Below are 20,080 nucleotides of genomic sequence, written 5' to 3'. Positions count from 1 at the left end.
ACAAAGTTATTCGTTGCTCTAGTTCTCCGGTCTGTTTTCCTCTGTTCCCAACAGTATGTACATTTCTCTCAGTATCTGCCACAATCCTAAGAGCACAGGATGCTCCAGGCTCATCTACTAATCAAGGCAATTGCACAGGCCAGCCTAATCTCTGACAGCTTTCCACCCTATTGCTGGCTTCAGTTTTATAGTGGTCTTCTGGTTTGCAGACCCTTCCCACAGTTTGCTCCAAGCTACAGATCCACAGTACTAGACCACGGCCACTGGGATCCAGGGGTTTTGAAAACCTGCATGCCATCTTTCCCTATCAGCAGAATTTGGAGTTAAGCAAGAGACTGCTCAGTCCAGGGACCCAAGAGCAGATTTGGATCTTGTTCTTGTAAGCACAGTATTAGGTTGTGACTGGTACTCAAAAGCAACCAAATTAATTCAAAGATCTTATCTATTAAAGTAGAGGACTGTCTATACAAATGCTTTTAATAGCATCTTCTGATTTGAGGAATGTATGATCTTCTCCATTGCCACTCCCAGCTTCTTGCTCCAAACTGAATGGGGGATTTGCTGGTCATGGTACATGATCTTCATAAGGCTCTTCAAAACAGAGCTCTGTTGATTAGCAGTTTTGCATTCCACTAAGATATCAGTTCCTTTGGGCCTGCCCAGACACAGAACTTTTGTGTGTCAATCATTAATTTCTAAAAACTAAAGCAATTTCTTGTTGCTTCCGGAAGGCAGCAGCTAAATGGGATCTCACTGACCTTCAGGGGAACGTAAGGGTTAAGACCCACCCGATTTTCTTTTTACCTTTTATCTTCGTAAGATATCTGCAGGTTAAGCCCATTCAGCACAACAGTCTTTTACAAATATGCCAAGGCATTCCTCCTGTGTTGGCTCAGAAGGAAAGAAGCCACCTCAGGACTTGCCAAAGACAACTCTTGAAATAATTCCTGGAAGTTTCCCATCTCTGAACATCTGCATCTTTTACTCCCTTGACTTAGGGTGACTGACAAAATTCCACTCCATGGTTGTTAAACGTCACTGCAGCTGAGCCCCCCGGAATGTGACTTTTCTTCCAAGGATCTGGGGACATTTTAAACCATTCATACTGCGAAGGCTTGCTGTACAGAGTGCTTTCCAGTGCACTCTCTTACTTCAAGCAGTAAAGATGTTCATTTCATCTACTTCACTGGAGAGAAACATGATCCCACCAATTCAAAAGAGCGTTTTGTCTGTAAAGGTTAGACCAATTTGTATGGGATCCTGATTTTATTAAGGCTGTACTATGTCCAATCAGAAATACATGGAAGTGTGGTATTACACTGCTGCGGGGGACAACTAACTAGGAATTAGTAACCAAACAGATAATGGAGAAATAAGAAATGACTCTCACAAGTAGTCTAACTGGAGAACCGTTAAATAAAAACATATGACACACAATGATGACTTGACACTACTAAATATCCTGTATGTATAGCTAATAGTCTCTGCTACCGGATTCATTCCAGTACCTAAAACATGTCAGTAAGGAAAGACAGATAGCTTAAGAAAGTCATTCTCTGCACTTCAATTTAATTCACTTTTAGATCATAAAAAAATAGTGCAAATGAGACACAATCACAACTGTCTGTGCGAGTGGTAGAATCTCGCTGTGACTGAATTACAGCACTCACTTGAAATTTTAAATATGGGACTATGCAGACCTGCCTAAGAGTCTGGAACTAAGACTGAGGTCCACGTTACCCCAGTCATCTGATGCCTTGATAGAAAATGAAACCCAAATCATATACAACAGTCTCCTACTGATGCTCACCATAATAAAATAAATATATGCAGACCAATGCAGTTTGGCAAGCTCAATGGACACAAACCAGCTATAAATTTCTAAAAAAAAAAGGGTGTGCACAGGACAAAGTATTCCAACAGCTAATGGCCTAACATTCAGGGCATACAAAGCAAAGGCACGTCCATACTGAGGGTGAGATGTTAACAGAAAAGGATGACATCAAACAGCCTCCATGTACAGCCCAAGTCGTATCAGTGTGGTCCTCCCAGCTTCAGTGGCACAGAAGCCACTCACAGCTGTAGAAACAGCCCATCACTTCAGCAAAGACACTCCTAAACCAAGGCTGGGCTCCCAGGTATGTCCGACAGCTTGAGATGTTACTGCTGTTTTCATCAAAGGTGGCAAATGCCCCTAACCAACTGGGAACATCTATCACCAAGGAAAGGGCAGGAGCTCTGAGAGAAGGATGGACTGATGCTACCCTGTATGAGTTTCACGTGCGTTAACTTACCCCTCCCATCCTCTCATGTTTCTCCTCACACAGACTCCTGCTGTTGGTAAACCTGGCTCTCTGGCATCTTGTTCAGAAACTCATCCTCTTGTTCCCATTCCCTCGGACAGAAGTTCACTTAGTTCACTGTCTCTAGAACCTCCTGCCCTCTCTCACTCTGGCACTAGAACTCAGCATTCTCTAGCAAGCCCCCACTTTGGCAGCCCTTCTGTCCTCAGTCTCACCAAGCAGACCTGAAACACTGCTGCCTTCCTGAGCGCTCCAAACACCTCACTTTCCTTTCAGCGTCCTCCCTGCCTTCTCTTGGGCTCTGGATCAAGACCAGGATTTTAGCCCTTGCTTTCATTGTGCTTTACAACTCACAGCAATTATTGTTGGCTCATAATTTCTGTAACGATGCATCTATGGTAGCTATTCATGCATATATACTCCTTAGCACACCTACGCACAGTCCTGTACGTAAGCATGGTATGTGCTGGTTAATGAAAGATACAGAAATAACAGAAGCCAAATCAAGCACGTATTTTTGTTGGGAATGTCAGGTTCCGTGTTGCACAAAATCCCAGCTACACCCATGCTAATAAACTCGGGTTGTTAATTTACAGAACAATATGCTTTGTTGTAGGGAAGGAAAACAGTGAGTTCTGTATTCTGCTTTGAGTGACTTTCAGTCTCCTGATAGTGCATTTCTTCTTGTCAGTTCTCTACAGCACAGATATGTCCCAGATTACTTCGTAAACAAAGCAAAAATAATTTCTTTCATCCAACTGCGGCAGGAACTGAACAACTTAATCTGATCATTGTGTGCAAAGAAAATATTTCCAATGACGACATCTTCCTATGTCAATTGGTTTTTATTACAGATGTCATCTCTATGTGCCATATTAATGCAGCTCTTTCTTCTCTTTTCAAGATTTTAATCTAAGTTTGTTGCTCTAATATTTTATTGGTTCAAAATACACGCTGTAAAATCCATAGCCTTCAAATTTTCCTGTAAGCTAAAAATAAACCGCTCTTGTCAGATATGGTTAGCTGATAAAAAGTGTCAGAGGCTTTTCTGAATTACTTCGATAACTTCCTGTTTATGTGGTACTGACCCTTGTCTAATAAAGTTCTTTTACACTCGGAATAAGAGAAGATACTGCAGCATACAATTCCTTAATGGACAATGCTGATTACTTTTGAAAGCCTTTAATACATTTCCCATATTAGACATGAACAGATGTCAGGGATGTTGCCAAGTGAAATTTCTTTTATGCAATCTTGGCTTGTTGTACAATAATAGCCCTTTCTCAACATGGGAAAAAATTACAGACCCAACTAATTTCCTTGACAGGGAAGAGTTACATATGTTTTCCACTTGTAGCTTTTACGACAAGTTTACAATTTTGCCAAACCTGGAACTAATTGGGACTGTTTCCAAAAACGGTCCAATAAACCCGCAATGTGTACAGCCAGCCTAAAATGCAGCAAATGATTGTTTGCTTTTACAGCTTTTTTCTTTCTTTTCTTTTTTCTTTTTTTTTTTTTTCTAACAGGGAAAAGTCAGATTGCACAATTATTTCATTTAAGTTACTTAAACACTTACTGTTTCATATCCTCCCAGTTTTTGAGCAGCTTGAAACATAGTCCAAAGGTTAACTGTTAGAGGGACAATAAGTATTTAGATAAGCATTGCATTAACCAACATATTTCAAAGAAATGTAAATTAAACAGTTCTTTAAAAAGTAGAAAAAAAAAAAAAAAGCTCACAGCCCCTGAAAAAGCTCCTGTGAAACATTTTCCAAAGAGATATTTACATAATCTGAAAAGTAAATATTAGCCCATACTACATATATATATATATATATTTAATTACATATAAGAGAACAGACTTAGATTCCTTAACAGGACTGGAAAAACACACTGAGACAAAGGTAATGGGCTCATTTGAGTTTGCTGATAAGAAGCACAGTACAATGAGACTGTAACATGTTTCCATAACTTTGATAATAAAAATTATTCATTGGGAAGAATGTTGCTTTTAATTATTTGTTTAATACTGATTTCATTAGCAAGCAAGCACGAACCACATACCAGCTCACAGTGAAAGCCTATCGATTAAACAACAATATCCAATATTTACTGCAGCTCACATAATGACCTCCATAATCAATAAGCAATAAGCTGCGTTCTAATGGGTCCCGTGTAAATGAACCCGGGGGGAGCACAAATGAAAATTACCATAGTAATTAAGGTACAGGTGGTCATGCCTTGCCCCTGGCTGTGGGGTGAAAGGAACAAAGGTAAGTCCTTCAAAAGGCATGTTGGGAGATGCTTGTTGCTTCCTGTGTAATTTCTTCCCTCTCATGTGCTTCTCATGCTGGCCTTATTTTATTCTTTTTGTTTTATGCTAATTGACAGCAGAAAAACTGATGTCACAGCTTTATGTAAAGTCAGTGCACTGTTCCTGAAGGAAGCAGTGGCTCCCAAAAGACACACTGCTCGCACTTCAGGCCAGACTCAGCAATAATGCTTCAGAACACAGCGGACAGGATCTCCTTCTCCACGGGGGGATGCTCTGATGCAGTGTACACACTGCTCATTCGCACTAACCTATTTATATTGGCAGTGTTTGCACAAGTCTTGCTGGACAAATACAGAGCCCTGTCCTGCAAACACTTCTGCTCTTCTCAGTGTACTTACTCTTGGCATTTAAGTATTTACTGGATCAGGCCCCTAATTTATAATGAATGGCAGGCAACTTTCAGTGCATTTCAGCTAAATATTAGGAGGGTGTCTTACCTTGTATGGGAATTTTAGAAATAATACTTGAGCTTGTCTTTCAAGCCCACCCTGTCCCCATGTATGAGGGAGCACATAATAAAATGGGGGGAGAGAGAGGGGGGGGAATCCTCTCTTCAACACAAAACGTTCTGAAAGCCTCATTGAACCTTGTATTGCTTCAAAGCTATCAAGAGCTTTGCTTGGGCCTTGATTTAATCTGAATCAATGCATAATGCAACGAAGCTGTTCATAGTACATTAATTTTACTTCCATTTCAAGCAGCCAGTTTTCAGACAAACATTGTAATCATTCGGAGTTATATAAGTTTATAATGGCTGCTGGAGGCCTGTTGCAATCAGTGCCAATTGCTATTAGGTATGTAAATTGTTATGTAAAACACACAGGTTTGACATTCTTCATCAAAATAACACATGGGTTTAATCTGCGAGATAAATTAGAGTAAATAATATTTCAATCCATAGAGTCCTCCCTTTAAGGAAAAAAAATAAGTATCAATCAGCCTATAGATAAAGAGAAAAAAATACCCCTTCTACAGCTTTTGTTGGAAACTCTACATTGCACTGCAATATTTATGTAGAATTTAGTTACAACTGTATCTTCTCCACCTACAATTGCTTTACAGATTGTGGCACTACAAACTGTACATGCCAAAGCAATTTTAAACACTGCATTCTGTATTAAACAGATACAGCCTGGTTTTATATTCTCCAAAGTCAGTAATTTATTAACTATAAACACATTTCTGGGCTGAAAAATCTGATCCCTTTTGTGCCTTTCTCGACCACCTTTAAATGTCTTCCTTTAATATTTGTCCTTTCATAAAGAACATCTGGGCACAATAAACATACGTCATGTTATTAACTCAGAAGAAAGGCATTACAGACGCTGCAGATTTACAAAACAGAAAACTAGAGAGTTTTCAACATGCCTATTTCTAGTCATAATCAGCGGATTTAAACCTATAAATATCCGGCAGCAACTACCCCAAGAAGGAAGAGATGCAAATCTAGGCATATGACAGTAGAATTGCCTGATCTGGAAAATGCGTAGATATAAACACGGTCCCCCCCATCCATAAGGCTTTAAAACAGGCTCTGTGTGCAAATACTTTCCCCAGAGAAGCCAAACTGTTCTAAAATGTCAACAAGAAAGTGAGAAAAAGGATACTTACTTTGCTTAAAACCTAAATAGGGTATTCGTTCAATTGGTGTTTTCCTTTCTTTCATATATTTATAAAGTGCCACAAGGAAAGCCTGCTCATCAGCTCTGCATTCTTCACCTATGGCAATCTTTGATTTATCCTCACTTGAGCCTTTTTTACAGTTGCTGTTGTTACTCTTGGGTTTGGGCAAAGCTGACTTAGACTCACATTTTACCTGGGAAAAAAAAAAAAAAAAAGATGTCATATCAGATCTGGGTAACCTTTAATTTTCACTTAAGGAACAAATACCCTCTCCTAGCAGAATAGATTGCTGAAAAAAAGAAGAGGCCAAACCATGCAACTGTGTTTGAGGGGAAACAAAGGAAGCTATTTTTAGAGCTAAATGCCTTGTTCTGAATCTTAGTCACAACATTTTTAAATAGCCACATCTTTAAATCATTATAACCCATTGGTAATGCTCTCCAGATCTGCATTTTTATGACTATACATTGCTATGTCACAGACAGCTCCCATCTCTCACATACACTTGCCATTAGCAAGTCTAATAATAACCTTTGTTCCAGGACTGACACTGAGCATTGTCAACTCCCGCAGACAACCTCTGGAGTTGAGGGTGTTCGGCCCCTTCCAGGAACGCTCAGCAGCCAGCTCGGAAAAGACTCATTTTTCTCTCCTTTGGCCCACCAAAATAGACGCAGACCTTGGCAGGCCTTACCCAAGCAGAACCCTCAGTGCACACGAGCAGAGGTTCAGCTGTAGCACAGACTTAAGTCGAAAGGGCTTGAGCATCTGCTTGAAGTTAAGCACAGCCCCAGGTATTGAGCAGAAGGAAGAGACTGGTAACAGCAGCCTGTCCCACAAGGCACTCGCAGCCCCGGTGCATGTGAGTCCTACAGCCCCCACTGGCCTTCCCAGCAGATGTGCCAGTCAGGAAGACAACAAATTGCAAGCACTTTAACCTCTCATCAGTATTCAAGCCTTGGAACTGGCTTAATCTCGCAGTTTATCATGGAGATAATCCTCACATGGAATCAATCAAATTACAATTTGAGCGCTGCCATAATTTATGTGAAGCAAAACCAAAGAGTAGAACCTTGCAAACTGATCTTTCAAATCCCTCCGTGTCCAAGGTGGGACCAATGCACAACCAGTGAGAAGCTGCCTACTGCAAGGCAATGGAAGTGCTAGCAGGCGTTCACATCTGCACTGTCCTGTCACTGCCTGCAAGCACTATGAAGAGCCTTCTGCAGCTCCACACCTGAACCAAGACATGTCCTTTGTGCTCCAAGTGAGCACCAAGAACCAGCACTGGGTATCTTGGGAGGAGAGCAGAGGGAGCAGCACATCTTCCTGAAGAGCAAGAGGGGAATTATGGTCAAGCAAAATATTGACCCTCCTTCTTCCAACCTGGTGCTTTGTGGGCACTTCTTGACATTTAGGAGGTAAGTGCGATGACCAAACAGCAAACATACCATCGGAACAACCATGACATGCTTATTTAATCTCAATATAGATGCCTTGTATTCAGGCTCAAGGAAAGCAAAAATTGTTTCTTCTGCGTTGCTCCAAGATGTTAACTCCACAAAAAGCACTGGTGTAGGGTCAGCTGCCTCCGCAGTTTTCTACAGACACTGGGCAAGGCAATGCTAGAGGGGAGAAGTGGTGGCACTTTTCCAAGACGCTTGATGCCACTGAAAACTCTCCCTGTAGGACACCACACGGTACAGGCTTGGTGTGCCCAGGAAACACACCAGATATGGGAAAGTGAACTTCCTGCTGGGCTTTTCTTTATCCCTTACTCCTGAAGTATGTACTGCTCAGTATTCCCTGGTTGCATGTTACAAAGAGATATTTTCTTCCTATGGCACAAGACACCACGCTTTGCCTTTTAGTAATAGATATGCTCACTGATTGAACTTTGGTAAAGATCATGGATTTCATCCAAAACTCAATGAAGTTAAGGGGAATTCTTTTTCCTACTAACCGAACTTCAGATTTCATCACTTCACTTTTCAGTTCAGAGCTGTAATCCCTTGACTTTTTCACTTTGGCTCCTTGCAAAACTGTTTAATAGCTTCCCATAATAAAGTTTAGATTATATTGTCAGAATGTTCAGTGCTATACAAAGACTGGGTTAACACTTCCAGTGCAAACCCATTATTTCATTAAATATAGGATTTTTAATTTGAACTGCAACTATGTGCAAGGTAACACTTGGAATAAATTCACTGGACCTGACAACAGTTTCTCAAGTTTTGAAGCTCTCTTGCTTGGAGAGAAAGAAAGTCAGTCAGTCAGTCAGTCAGTCAGTCAGTCAGTTTGTCTGCCAGTCAACCTCAACTTTTATAGTCTGTTTTAATTTTTGAAACCAGGCAATTCAACTATGCTTGCAAAGACAGCCAGGGCACAAATGCTAAATCAAATGAAAGCTCACTTCTCTGAAAGCAAACTAATGGTAAGGGATGTTACTGCCAAAGAGACAAAAGGAAACAAAGAAAGTATCATATAAAAAAAGCCACTGGGAGTGAGAAATTCCATGCTACACATAATGTCCTTCCTTCCAGCACACAGAGAAGAGAGGTCAAAGGGTCTGCGTACCTCAAAGGTGCCAAAATGCAAGGAAAGGCCTCCAAGCAGTGCCAGGCTCAGAGGAGCTTTGATGAAACCGAAACGCTTCACCTGCACAAGTTGGAGGCAAAGCCTCGTTTCTGGCACTTCCCCCAGGTGACAGGAGACATGAATGAGTGCTGTGACCTCCGATTAATCAGAAACAAAAGGGCCAAGCATCGTTCTGGATAGCACCGGTGTAAATCCAGTACAAATGCATTACAGCCACAGCTCTGCTCCATTTGCACCAGGAACCAGAAACCAATTCCCTCTCTTGAAATGCAACTCTGAATCTTTCTAGAAGGCAAAGCTGTGGTACAAAACGCTGCATTTTGCCTTGCTCTCTTGTCTGGTCTAGTCAGAAAGCAGAATGAACTTGTTGTAAAGAGGGAGTTCCATTTCCAGAGGAGGTAAAGCTCTTTTGCTGCAGCTTCAGTGTGCACAACATACCCAGAACGAAGCATAGGGCTAAGGCCCTGTAAGGCAGTCCAGAGCTGCAGCAGAGGCCGGGGCATGCTGTGGTGGGCTCTGGAAACATCTGGCCACATCTGGCTCCATGCTCAGGCAGAGGTGAACGAGCCAGGATCAGGCAGTCAGTGAGCATCATGGGTGCAGCAGGAGTTTGTTTTCTCCTGCCAGAGGTCACACACACAGCAGACCACTACAGAGCAGTATTTCAGAGCTTCAATCAGATAAAATCTGAGGCTCTCTGAATAAATCTTCAGGTCTGAGAGCATGCCAGGCCACCTGTGGCCACAGGAAAAGCAAATCCTGGCAACTTTTAAACTAATTTCCCAGATCTTGCCATATAAATGAAGTGAGAGATTTACTTTAGCATTTGCACTAGGAGATGTAATGAGTAGATTCATTTGGGGACAATTTCCATGTGTAACAAGTTAATCCTTTCAGCTATTTGAAACGGCCGTGTCAGCCAGTTTTAAAAGGCCTTCCAGTGCTCTTTTACACACTTCGGAAAGGCTCATTGGGAGCACCAAGTAAGAAAGGTTTGTAGGTACATCAAGGGTCATGCGAGGGCCTGTGGGTCACACAAGCCAGTCCAGCAGTGCTGACATGGGCACTATCCCCAGGATCCCCCTGAATCGATGCAGCACCCAGACACCAGATCACAAGCAAGAGGTGGCAGGTCTGTCCTCCTATGGTTCTATTTCCACCAAGCCACCTATACTCAGTGCTCCTACACAGACAAACACTCTTCTGTGCCAAGTTAACAGCAAAAGCCTATGAAATAATCTGTCTGCTCATGTCTCAAGGTAAACATGCCTCATGAAATCTGAATGGTATGAATGTATAAAGCTTTCTAGTCAGTAGCAGCTGAGAACACAGAATGCAGCAAGTCATTACAAACGAGTGGCCTGTGTTGGTCTCAACCATCTCTGCTCCTTCCCTGCCCAAACCCTACAGTCCTGGTGTCTCCATTGGAGCTGTCTGCCCACTGTGCTCAAGTCAGGCTGCAGTCAGATGCTGGGTGCCATCAATTGAGGAAGAAAGCTGGACAACTTCTGTTCAAAAGGGATTTTAGCTGGGACAAGGCCAGGACCATCACCAATATTTTTTGGCACCTAGCACAGGTGGATTCATCCCACTTAGTCTAGCAGTTTTCAGCTCTGCTTTTTATGGACCCGCTGTCAGCATTCATCAGACGTGGCGCAAGGCTAGAGAAGAAAACGGGATGGTGAAGCTAACACAGAGCCTAAGCTGATGACTTCACAGCTCAGTGTTCCCACAAGGAGAGCACAGCAGGTGGGCCTCCATCCCTTGCCCATACACTTCCACTGCCCCAGGAACTCATTGACAGGTCTCTAAAAGTGTTGTGCATCTGCTTTGGAGGGTTTTTGATTCACTGCTCCCCTCTTACTAAAATATTTCCACAACCCTGAAACACAGATTGATGTGAAGAGCCAGAGTGAAGTCAGTGTGACTACATGCAAGGGACATTATATCACGAGCACGTCTATTATTTATAATGAAATTAAGCTGGCCAAGATAATTAATGCTATTAATATCTGCACAATGATGAGCGCAGTATGACTAGATAAATAGGTAGAATTACTTCTTATCTGAAATATCCTCTCATTTGACTGGTAGGGTGAACCCAAACATAAACAGAAAGGGTAAATAATTTGGTATGAAGTGCTGCTGTTGTTTTTAATTACCTAATACCTATACATCAGGTGCCAAAGAGCAGGGTGCTTTGACAACACAGCACATGCTGCATTTTGCTAGTAATATTTTAACAAGAGAAATAGCTGGGGGGGGGGGGGGGGGGGGGGGGATGATTAAGGCAAATTGAGACATTTTCACGCTGCAGATTTTGCACATTCTTCCACAGAGCAAAAACATTCAGACAAACTCCATAGCATCTGGCAGGACCCTGCAACTCAGCGCACCAGGCTCCATCACCTTTTACCACGCCTGTCTAACACGATAGTACAGCCTCCAACTGAGCACAATAGGGCACAAAGAGAAGAGAAACAGTGACTTAAAGGCAGAGTTTCATCATGAACTTCAGCCTCCTTTATCGTCATCAACAGAAGGCACAATTTTAACCGAACTCCTAGGGAGGAGGAGGAGGTGGAATTTAATTTGCCTTCCTATGAGAAACCCAGAGCAGAACACTTCCACTTGACCTCTTTAACCTCCTAATCTCCCAGGACATTCACTGCCTATAACAATACGATAGTAAATGGATCTATAGATTCACTGTATTTCCTAAAGAGATGGTCACAACAATGGGAGCATTTTCCAGATACACATCCATCTAATTTAGTGAAACAATGGACTCACAAGGAGTTGGTCGAAACATTCAGGCTATGCAAATATGCTTAGCAGGGGCTCAAAAGTATCACAGTGACAAAGTTCTGACAGAGATACAAATCAAGAAGTATTGCTCTAAGTAATTTTCCATCTCTGCATCTTACAGTTTCAAATTAAATCATCTTGAAAGGAGCCATTTGTGCTGCTTTTATTTTAAGAGAAAATCAAATTCCTATTTAAAACCACACATACAACAGAGAAAATAAGACGTAAATTACTCTGCAAAAACTCCATTTTTAAGTAATTTTACGTAAAAGACACAAACCCACAAATAACTAAGAGATATGCCTAGAAACACAAAGCAAGGATCCAATTTTTACTTTCAGCACGGGCTAAGCACTGCAGCAAATAAAGAATACTCTTTAAAACAGACCTCAGAATGAATATGCAGCTCAACATGAAGTAGTACGGAATCTGTACTTTTTTTTTTTCCTTTTTTTTTTTAAGCATTTGTACTGAATTTCTTCACCCCATGAACCCCCCCCCCTCCCTTTTTTAAAGTCAAGATCTTAACATCAGGGTAATCTCATTTGTGCGTGCTTCTTAGAAACCATTATTTAAGCAGCTCTGGTTTCATACTCTGTTTATCTTCGAATTTATATTTAGAAGTGCATTGTAACAGGGTGAGCTGCTCCCTGGTTTATTTTTAATTTGAAGATACTGTCACAAACTATGTTTGTGTGTCACAGAATGTGAAAACTAACAGCGGGTGCCAAGAAAGCTTAAACACTACCAGTTACCAACAAGCTGATTGCATTAGGTTGTTAGGCGACTATAGGTACTGGTAACTTCCAACACAGCTGAGATTTAAAGTAAAGAATAAAACTGTTGAAAAAAAATCACATTTATCTCCCCAAGAAAATAAATTACATTCTAATTTGGAAACAAAACGCTGGGAAACAAAGGCAGGGCCGTACCTAAAAAAGGAGAATGTACTGAAAGGAATATTATGAAGTGATTTACCTTGGCAACAGCTTTGCTTTCAGAATTATTGTTGGAATCCTTAATGCCATTTAATGAATCTCTTCTCTGTGGGCAAGGCTTCTTTTTGCGTGGTCTGCCTTTAAGATTTGGCGCTGAAAATTAATGGAGAACAATTTGAGTACACTGTCTTATACTGGATTCTTAACAGCTGAAAGCATCATAAATAATTCCACCACAATCAGTCACAGAAATGTACACATCTGTCTACAGTAAATGCTTATTATGAGATTCCCGTCCTCCACGGGTTACGTCTTGACACACTATACATTTCTATATCATATTCCCCAAGGCTAATCTATTCTACTTTCACATAACTAATTAATACAAAGTCAAACACTGGTCTCTGAAGGACTCGGAGAGAAAGCACAAATATTTCTCCACGGTACAAAAAAGAACAAAGTAGAATATTAATAGGTAACTTCGCATTAATGAGCTGCTGCATTTATTATTGTTAATCTTCAAGTAAAAGTACTGACTACTACTTCCAACTTTGGGAAACATCTGTTTTTAGAAATGTTCTGCAATATTAAAATTCCTTACAGCTCCAAGAAATGTTTATATACTGTCATTCTTGTCAAAGTTCTTCTAAAAAAGTTTAAAAAAAAAATAAAATTACCCCCGAGTCCTGAAACGGATCAAAAAACATAACTAGCTCTAGAAGTTGACAAGTACTGAAATAAGTGATTGATTGTTTCATAAGGGTTACATACCACACGTATAAATTAACATGAATCACTTTCAGTTTTGTCCAATTCTTAAGATAAAACGGCTCTGAAATAACACAGTGACTAAATCCTGGCCACGCTGTGGGAAATGGATCTTCGTAAAAAATACCAGACTCATCTTTCAATAACGATATTATGATATAAATTATGATCACATAGAGAAATAGGAGATGAAGCAGATGTTTGCTCATTATTACGTGTCCTGCCTGCTTTTGGATTTAGAAATCAGCCTCCGACTACTCTGGCAACACTGGAAATGATAAACAATCATTAACTAATGACTGTACTGAAGAAGATAATTTCCCTTAAACCTTTAATTTCTAGGTAACCATTGTTTTCATTACTTAAAGGGATGATTAGAACAATGTCAGAAATCTAAACACCACAAACCTCTTGAGTGCCTTCTAATTGTTTCTAATCTTACATTTGTCACACAGTAAGTCAGTGGTTTCAGGACATTTTACATTTTAATTAGTTTGCAAACACAATAAAGGGTGCTAATTTGATTTTATAGTTGGAATAACAGTGCCCTATTTGGTCTGCTGGAGAAAAACAGAAGCCACGGGTTTAAGACCAGATGTCCCACAGACTCATCCTCCTCCTTCCCCAGCACCAGCACAGTGAGCGCAGGTATGTGGACTTGTGCAAGTCCCCATTTGTGTATGTATAAAAACGCCTTTATCATCCTTCAGAAATATCTCCATCTATCTGCAGCCAAGCACATTCTGCTTACTGAAAAGTACCGCAGAAAGCAATTTGGAAGATGTCATCTGAGGCTAGCAAGCAGAATCAAACAAAGAGATAAAGCACTGATTACCCTTTGCGGTCGACAAACACCTGCCCCATCTCTATCTGTCCCCATGAGCACCACCACACCGGGCTGCACCCTGCCCTGGCCGTGCCATGGCTGTGCCCTGAGTCAGAGCCATGGCCTGGGGCTCAGGGTGCAGGCTGCCACATGCTGCCCACACCCGGACCACGCCAATGGTACCAGTGCTTGCTGCCCTTCCTCCATGTGCTACATGCTGGCTCACACACCTTCAGCTGGATGGGCCCCAACACAGCCCAGCCTTGGCACTGAAGCACAGAGGTGTTAAAGCACGGGCCAAATGTGCATGGACAAAGATTACCTTTTCTTTCTTCTCTTTTTTTTTAACTAAAGAAACCAGTTCAAGGCTCAGTGTTTTCCAAACACACTTGTGCTGAGTTCTGGCACTGTGCTATACCACACTATACAGCACTCCTCATGCTTTGCTGAAAGCTCTAGAAGCAGAAAGGCGTTTGTTATTGAATTCCAGGTACACTGAGTGTAGATACAAACACTGTTTGCAATGAAGCCTCCTCTGGTCCCTCAGCATCACACCGCTGGGCTCACACCCACAGCACCGGGCCTCACAGCACCAGGCCGCACCAGGACCAGAATCTGCCATGGGAGCCAGCGCCTGAAGGGGAAGCCCTTCCCTCTGCCCCATCAAAGACAACATTTGCAATAGCTCCACTCGCACTTGAAACAAATCCATTAACATTTGCTCCCTAAATCATTCTAAATAGATGCATTATTCGAAGATTATTTATATTTCAGTCAGATGCATTTTGTTCTCTTGAGCAAGGAAATATGACAAGGATTGAACGAATAATTCTCAACAAGGCACACACTTGTTTTAATTTTTTCCTATTTTTGTTTCATTTATGACATATTCATGAGCACGCTGCAGATTTCCTGAATTTCTTATTCATAATGATCTTAAAGCACCCTTATGAGCACGCTGTGGCTTAGTCCCAGCCAGCATTCCTGACAGCACTGCAGGTTCAACACGGACTGGACAGCAAAGCGAACATGTATTGGCTTCTCCTCCTTTCTTGTTGGAGGGACTTCTGGCAGGAATACCTGAGAACATCTGTAACAACTCAACTTCTTTACATGTTTGTGCATATGGCTTTCAAATTCACTTTCTGAAAGCACTTATGCCAGTGAGAACTGATAACTTGTACGTTCCCAGAAGGTGAGAACTAAAGCAATGAGAACTAATGTAAAAAAACGAATAAATAAGTATAGAAAAACGTTTGCATTTCTTTGTCACCCCTTCAGTGGAAATGCTTGGAACAGGCCTACCAGGGAGACAATACGCTCCCAGTTCCAACGCTGTACTTTTCTTCCCGCACATCTGACAACATGTTCCCTTTTGCCAATTTGTGCTTTTTATTCCTTTCTTTCTTTGTGCGATGCACCTCACAGAGGAAAAAACTCCAGAGATGATCTGAGCTCATCCCGCACTTGCCAGCCATCCCAAAGGGCAGGCTCAGGTGGAGAATGGCAGCAAGCATCAAGTTATCTCCCTCGCAAAATCTGCAGCCCAGAGAGCAATCCAGAGCACAGGATGGAAAGCCACTTCACTGCCAGCCCTGGCAAACACCCCAGGTGTGACCAGGCAAAACAGCCAAATCAGCAGAGTAGGAGAGAATACCTATAGTGTTGCAGAGCCCCCAGAGAGGCTCACTGACCACTCTGAGCACCTCCAATGCCTGCCCTGTGTCAGTAGGTTGCTCTCCTGCTCTGAGCAGCGGACCAGGCTGGTGGCACTCCACAAGCCTGCTGCAAAGGGCCCACTGCACCACTGTCCCCACAACACAAATACAAGGTTCAACAAAGAACCAGCCGTGTGGTCATTAACCAGCATGCACGTGCACTGGGCTTTGTTTTTCAGCTATTATTTGGTAAAAGACTTGTGTGCTCAATTAAGTGAAAGCGTGTGAAATGGGTATGCCATGAATATCATCAGTTACATGAGCCATGATGACAACTGTATCTTAACCACTCTTCCTGTTCTACAATACATCTTACTAACATCTCAGGGAAAAGAAAATTGTTTACAGGAACCTGCCCAGAGAAAGGAATGCTATTTCTTCTTCTGTGTCTGAAAGTGTCCTGGGTGCTGTCTGGAAGAGGTAGTGACCACAAGCCACACAAACTGCTGCTTGCCGTATGACAGGAGGGATGTGGGAAAGCCATGAAACGTTAACTGAGCAGGACATGGCAGTGGGGCAGGAAAAAAGAGGGAACAGCTTATGGCAGTGCTAGTGGAGAGGGAGGGGACCACCAGCCCTCCTCACCACGTAGTGAGAGATCTCTAGCTTCATGTTATGTTCTTTCCATGCTTGTGGCCACTGCTCTTCTGCTACTACTACCTTCAGCTCCCCAGCTCTCAATGATATTTTCTGCAGGATGCAGAAACAGGAGCACTGCCAAACCTCCACAACTAGCGCAACTCCCAGCTCTGGGTCAAACATGGGATGCCAAGCTCTAGAAAGGCAGAAAATGAGACCTGTGGCAGCTGCCAAGCTCAGCTGGGACTGAACAGCACCTAAGGTGGAAGAGCGTAAACCATGTTAAAAAGCCAGTAAATACATTAGTTTCCTTTCCACTTGCATCCTAAGGTAGATGCAGGTGAGGACACCATCTTCCCTGTCATCAAGTCAGCTCTACTTGAGCCATGTCCAAGCTGAGCACATGAAGTACTACGTGTGCATGGACATCCTGGGATGCACAAGTAAGTCAAGTGACAGTGACCACGGTCTTGGGGTAACCCAGCAGGTTAGTTCCAGTAGAGCTATCCTTTTCAGGCATCTGATTTTCGTTGGAAGTCAAATGAGTTCAGTCTTCTCCGTAAGACTCTTCTCGAGATACACATATTTTGACTGATGTTAAAGATGTGTTGTTATAGGGAGGGTGTTAAAGAAATAGTGGCCTTCACATAGCTGAGGTCAAGCTATGCTGGCACTCTGTCAAAACTGGTAGTGTAGCCAAGAGGCTTTAATGAGCTTGGAATGCATTACCTCATTTGTCATACCTGGATCACTTACTCATGCTGAGTCCAAAATAACCTTGGACCTTGCTGGCTGCTCAGCAAACCATGTAAGTAAACAGCCCTGTACTCATGCCTAAAGCATGTACCTTTTTCTTGCTCACTACACATTACTTGTGAGGACAATAACATCTATGCAGTCGTAACAGCTAGGATCAAAGTTCTCACCTTTTCCAGGTCTCTCTGACTTGAATAACTATTCCCAGATATGACTTCTGATTCTTGTTTGCTGATACTCCCACTTCTCAGAAACACTTCAGAAGTGAGAGAAAAGGGAGAGGAAAGGGTCACTGTATTTTGCTGAGGAGTTTACCAGGATAGCTGCTCAGCATTGCTAATAGCCTTAAGAGTTTACGCTGCCAACCAGATTCTGGCAGCCACTGTTTTTGTGACCACATTCCTCTCCGGTGGAAAGACAAAGGGAAGGAGCACAACTATTTTTCCCAACTGCAAGAGTATAACAGCATGAAAGAAAATGAGTTTGCAAAACTGTTCGCAGTCATCAGCAAAGTGCCAGGGAAAGATGTGGGTATGCATATATGGTGGGCTGTACAATCATCCCTATGCATGATGGATGCAGGTGCTCTGGAGAGAGACAATCACAGAGCAAAGATTATGGTAGAGCACTGGAGGGTGCAAGAAGTTGATGAACAGGGATGCACTGTGATACTGGATACAGAAGAGAAGCGTGCTCACCAGGGACTACCTGCAGTGCACATTCTAATCAATAGCCTCACTTCCTCTCCTTGTACGAGGTGCAGGACACCCAGCAGACACGGTCCTTGCAGAATCCCTTTGCACTGTGCCAGTCCTTCAAATATCTTGCAGTTCTCACTCTCTTCTCTCTTTCCCCTTTCAGCTGCAAAACCATCAGTAGATACAGAACAGACTAGGAGACTTTCCCACTCAGGCAGGTGGAAACAGCAGTGTCAGATCACAGAACTAGTTGTGATTTGAGTGCCCAACACAAGGAGGAGGTGCCATGCAGAAAAGCCTGGCCATCAAAGTCAAGGTCAGAAGAAGGGCCACCAAACTCCAGACCATCCATGAACCAATCATGTGTGCTGGCAGGTGGCAAAATGCTGGTTGAGGAGGACTTCCCCAGAACAGCTTGGCAAAAATTAGCTCTTCCCTGAAAAACATGCTTGCATGTTGTACCTTTTAAAATGAACAGAAAGTTAACAGTTGTAATGGTTTTAACACTTACCCCTCTAGGGGCTTCTGGCATTCTGCAATATCTGAAAGTTCAAAAATACATACTGCTAGATTTAAGCACAGCCTCAGAAACTGCTCCAAGGCCAGTTAATCTCCCATGCTGCTCTGGAGTCTCAGCCGATTCCTGGACTCATCTACTCTGCCACTGTTTTCTTCACCTCAAGCCCTTTTCTGCATCTTGATTTCAGAACCTCGTGTTTCATTCATTTCCCTTTCACCCCTCAAAGTTTAGGGAAAAGCTCCTGCTTCCTGGAAACTGCGTCCAAGTCAGAGGGCCTGAAGCACGCATAGCCCAGGTACTGAGAACAGCTGGTGGGAGACACAAGCTGCAAACAACCTGGTGTTGCATCAAAGAGTCAAAAATTACAGTGGCTGGAAAATAAAGTGAAGGATCAGACAGGCTAGGCCTTTGTTTAGAGAACAACACTATCAACTGAATACGGAGAAACGCCCTCCAAAGCACATCTATGGCAGCAAGAGAAGAGCACCTACCACCAGCTAACATCCTTGTCCTCTAAAGGCCCCACAAACACACACCTCTTGCCTACTCAAGCTGTCCATAAAGCAATTCGAATACTAAACCCAATGTTTCTAAGCCTTTTCTAAACATAAACACTTGTTTATTCCTTTCCACAATTGATACGCTTTGTAGATTTATCACCAAACATGTCAGACTTGACCTGGAAATGCTGGAGCAACACAGCAAACAGCCATAAGAGAAGCATGGAGTATCCACACTGCTTTCTAATCCACATGCAGAAAGGGAGGGTTTGTGGAGCCATTCCTGGAAGTTTTGTTTTGGAAATGAGATAGCCCATGCTCCATGTGGGGAAAATCAATTTGCTACCTCTCTAAAGAAAACATTCCTCATTTGGAAATAACTGAAACAGACACTTCCTTGTGTGGATTAATGTGGAGACAATCCGACGTGCTGCAGACTGTTGTTCTGACCCCGCTACTGACCAGACAATCTCTAAAAAAAAAAAAGCAACAAGGTGGTATTTTTCACGGATTAGGGGGCAGCGCAGTTATTGTTTGGAATAGAGAAGTTAGAGGCACTGCAAGTATCAGGTTGGTTAATTGTGCCCAAACTGAAATATCTTTAGTTTCCATGGAAGGCAGTGACAGGATTCAGGATGAGGCTTGGTCTTGTTTTCTTTATTGCAGCATGGCTGGAAGTTAATTAAGACTTCTGCTGTAAGGGCTTTGTTTTGTCCCGCTGATTAATTTGGGTTTAAAAAAAAACACAGAAAAGGGTGCATTTCTTTGCCAAAACTGATGCATGTATTAGCTGTTATGAAATTGAAGAGAGGAGATGAAGATTTTAGAGAAAAATCTATGCCTGACAAATATGTGAGCTGCAAGTAGTCCTCAGAGCAAATCAAAACAACAATAATTACAATAAAATCCAGGGCAGGCCTGTTACTGGCTACAGATGACAGAATTGTTATTAATGATTCAAAAAGAGGCAGAGGTGTTTGGTAAATATTTGTTCCATATTTGCAGAGAAGCCAGATGATACGCTCGCAGAAGAATATAATTAAAGCGAGTCAATTGACTCGGTTTTACATAAACCAGATCTTAAAACAACAAAAAAGAAAACAAACA

General features: G+C 42.3%; 1 protein-coding gene across 6 annotated transcripts in view; it reads right to left on the bottom strand.

Annotated features, from left to right (window-relative positions):
* The window catches only part of ARID5B (AT-rich interaction domain 5B), a 137,288-nt gene that overhangs the window by 24,264 nt on the left and 92,944 nt on the right, over nucleotides 1–20,080 (bottom strand). For all 6 annotated transcript variants that reach the window (XM_032445602.2, XM_085553999.1, XM_085554001.1 and 3 more), the window contains 3 exons: nucleotides 12,649–12,761; nucleotides 6,253–6,457; nucleotides 3,883–3,935 (listed from right to left, as the gene is read on the bottom strand). In XM_032445602.2, coding sequence (XP_032301493.2) covers nucleotides 3,883–3,935; nucleotides 6,253–6,457; nucleotides 12,649–12,761 — 371 coding nt within the window. The remainder of the gene's footprint in view (nucleotides 1–3,882; nucleotides 3,936–6,252; nucleotides 6,458–12,648; nucleotides 12,762–20,080) is intronic.

Source organism: Coturnix japonica, chromosome 8, assembly GCF_054131305.1.
Source record: "Coturnix japonica strain WE chromosome 8, WE-NBRP24, whole genome shotgun sequence".
Lineage (NCBI taxonomy): Eukaryota > Metazoa > Chordata > Aves > Galliformes > Phasianidae > Coturnix > Coturnix japonica.
This window is presented reverse-complemented; position numbering and strand designations above follow the sequence as displayed.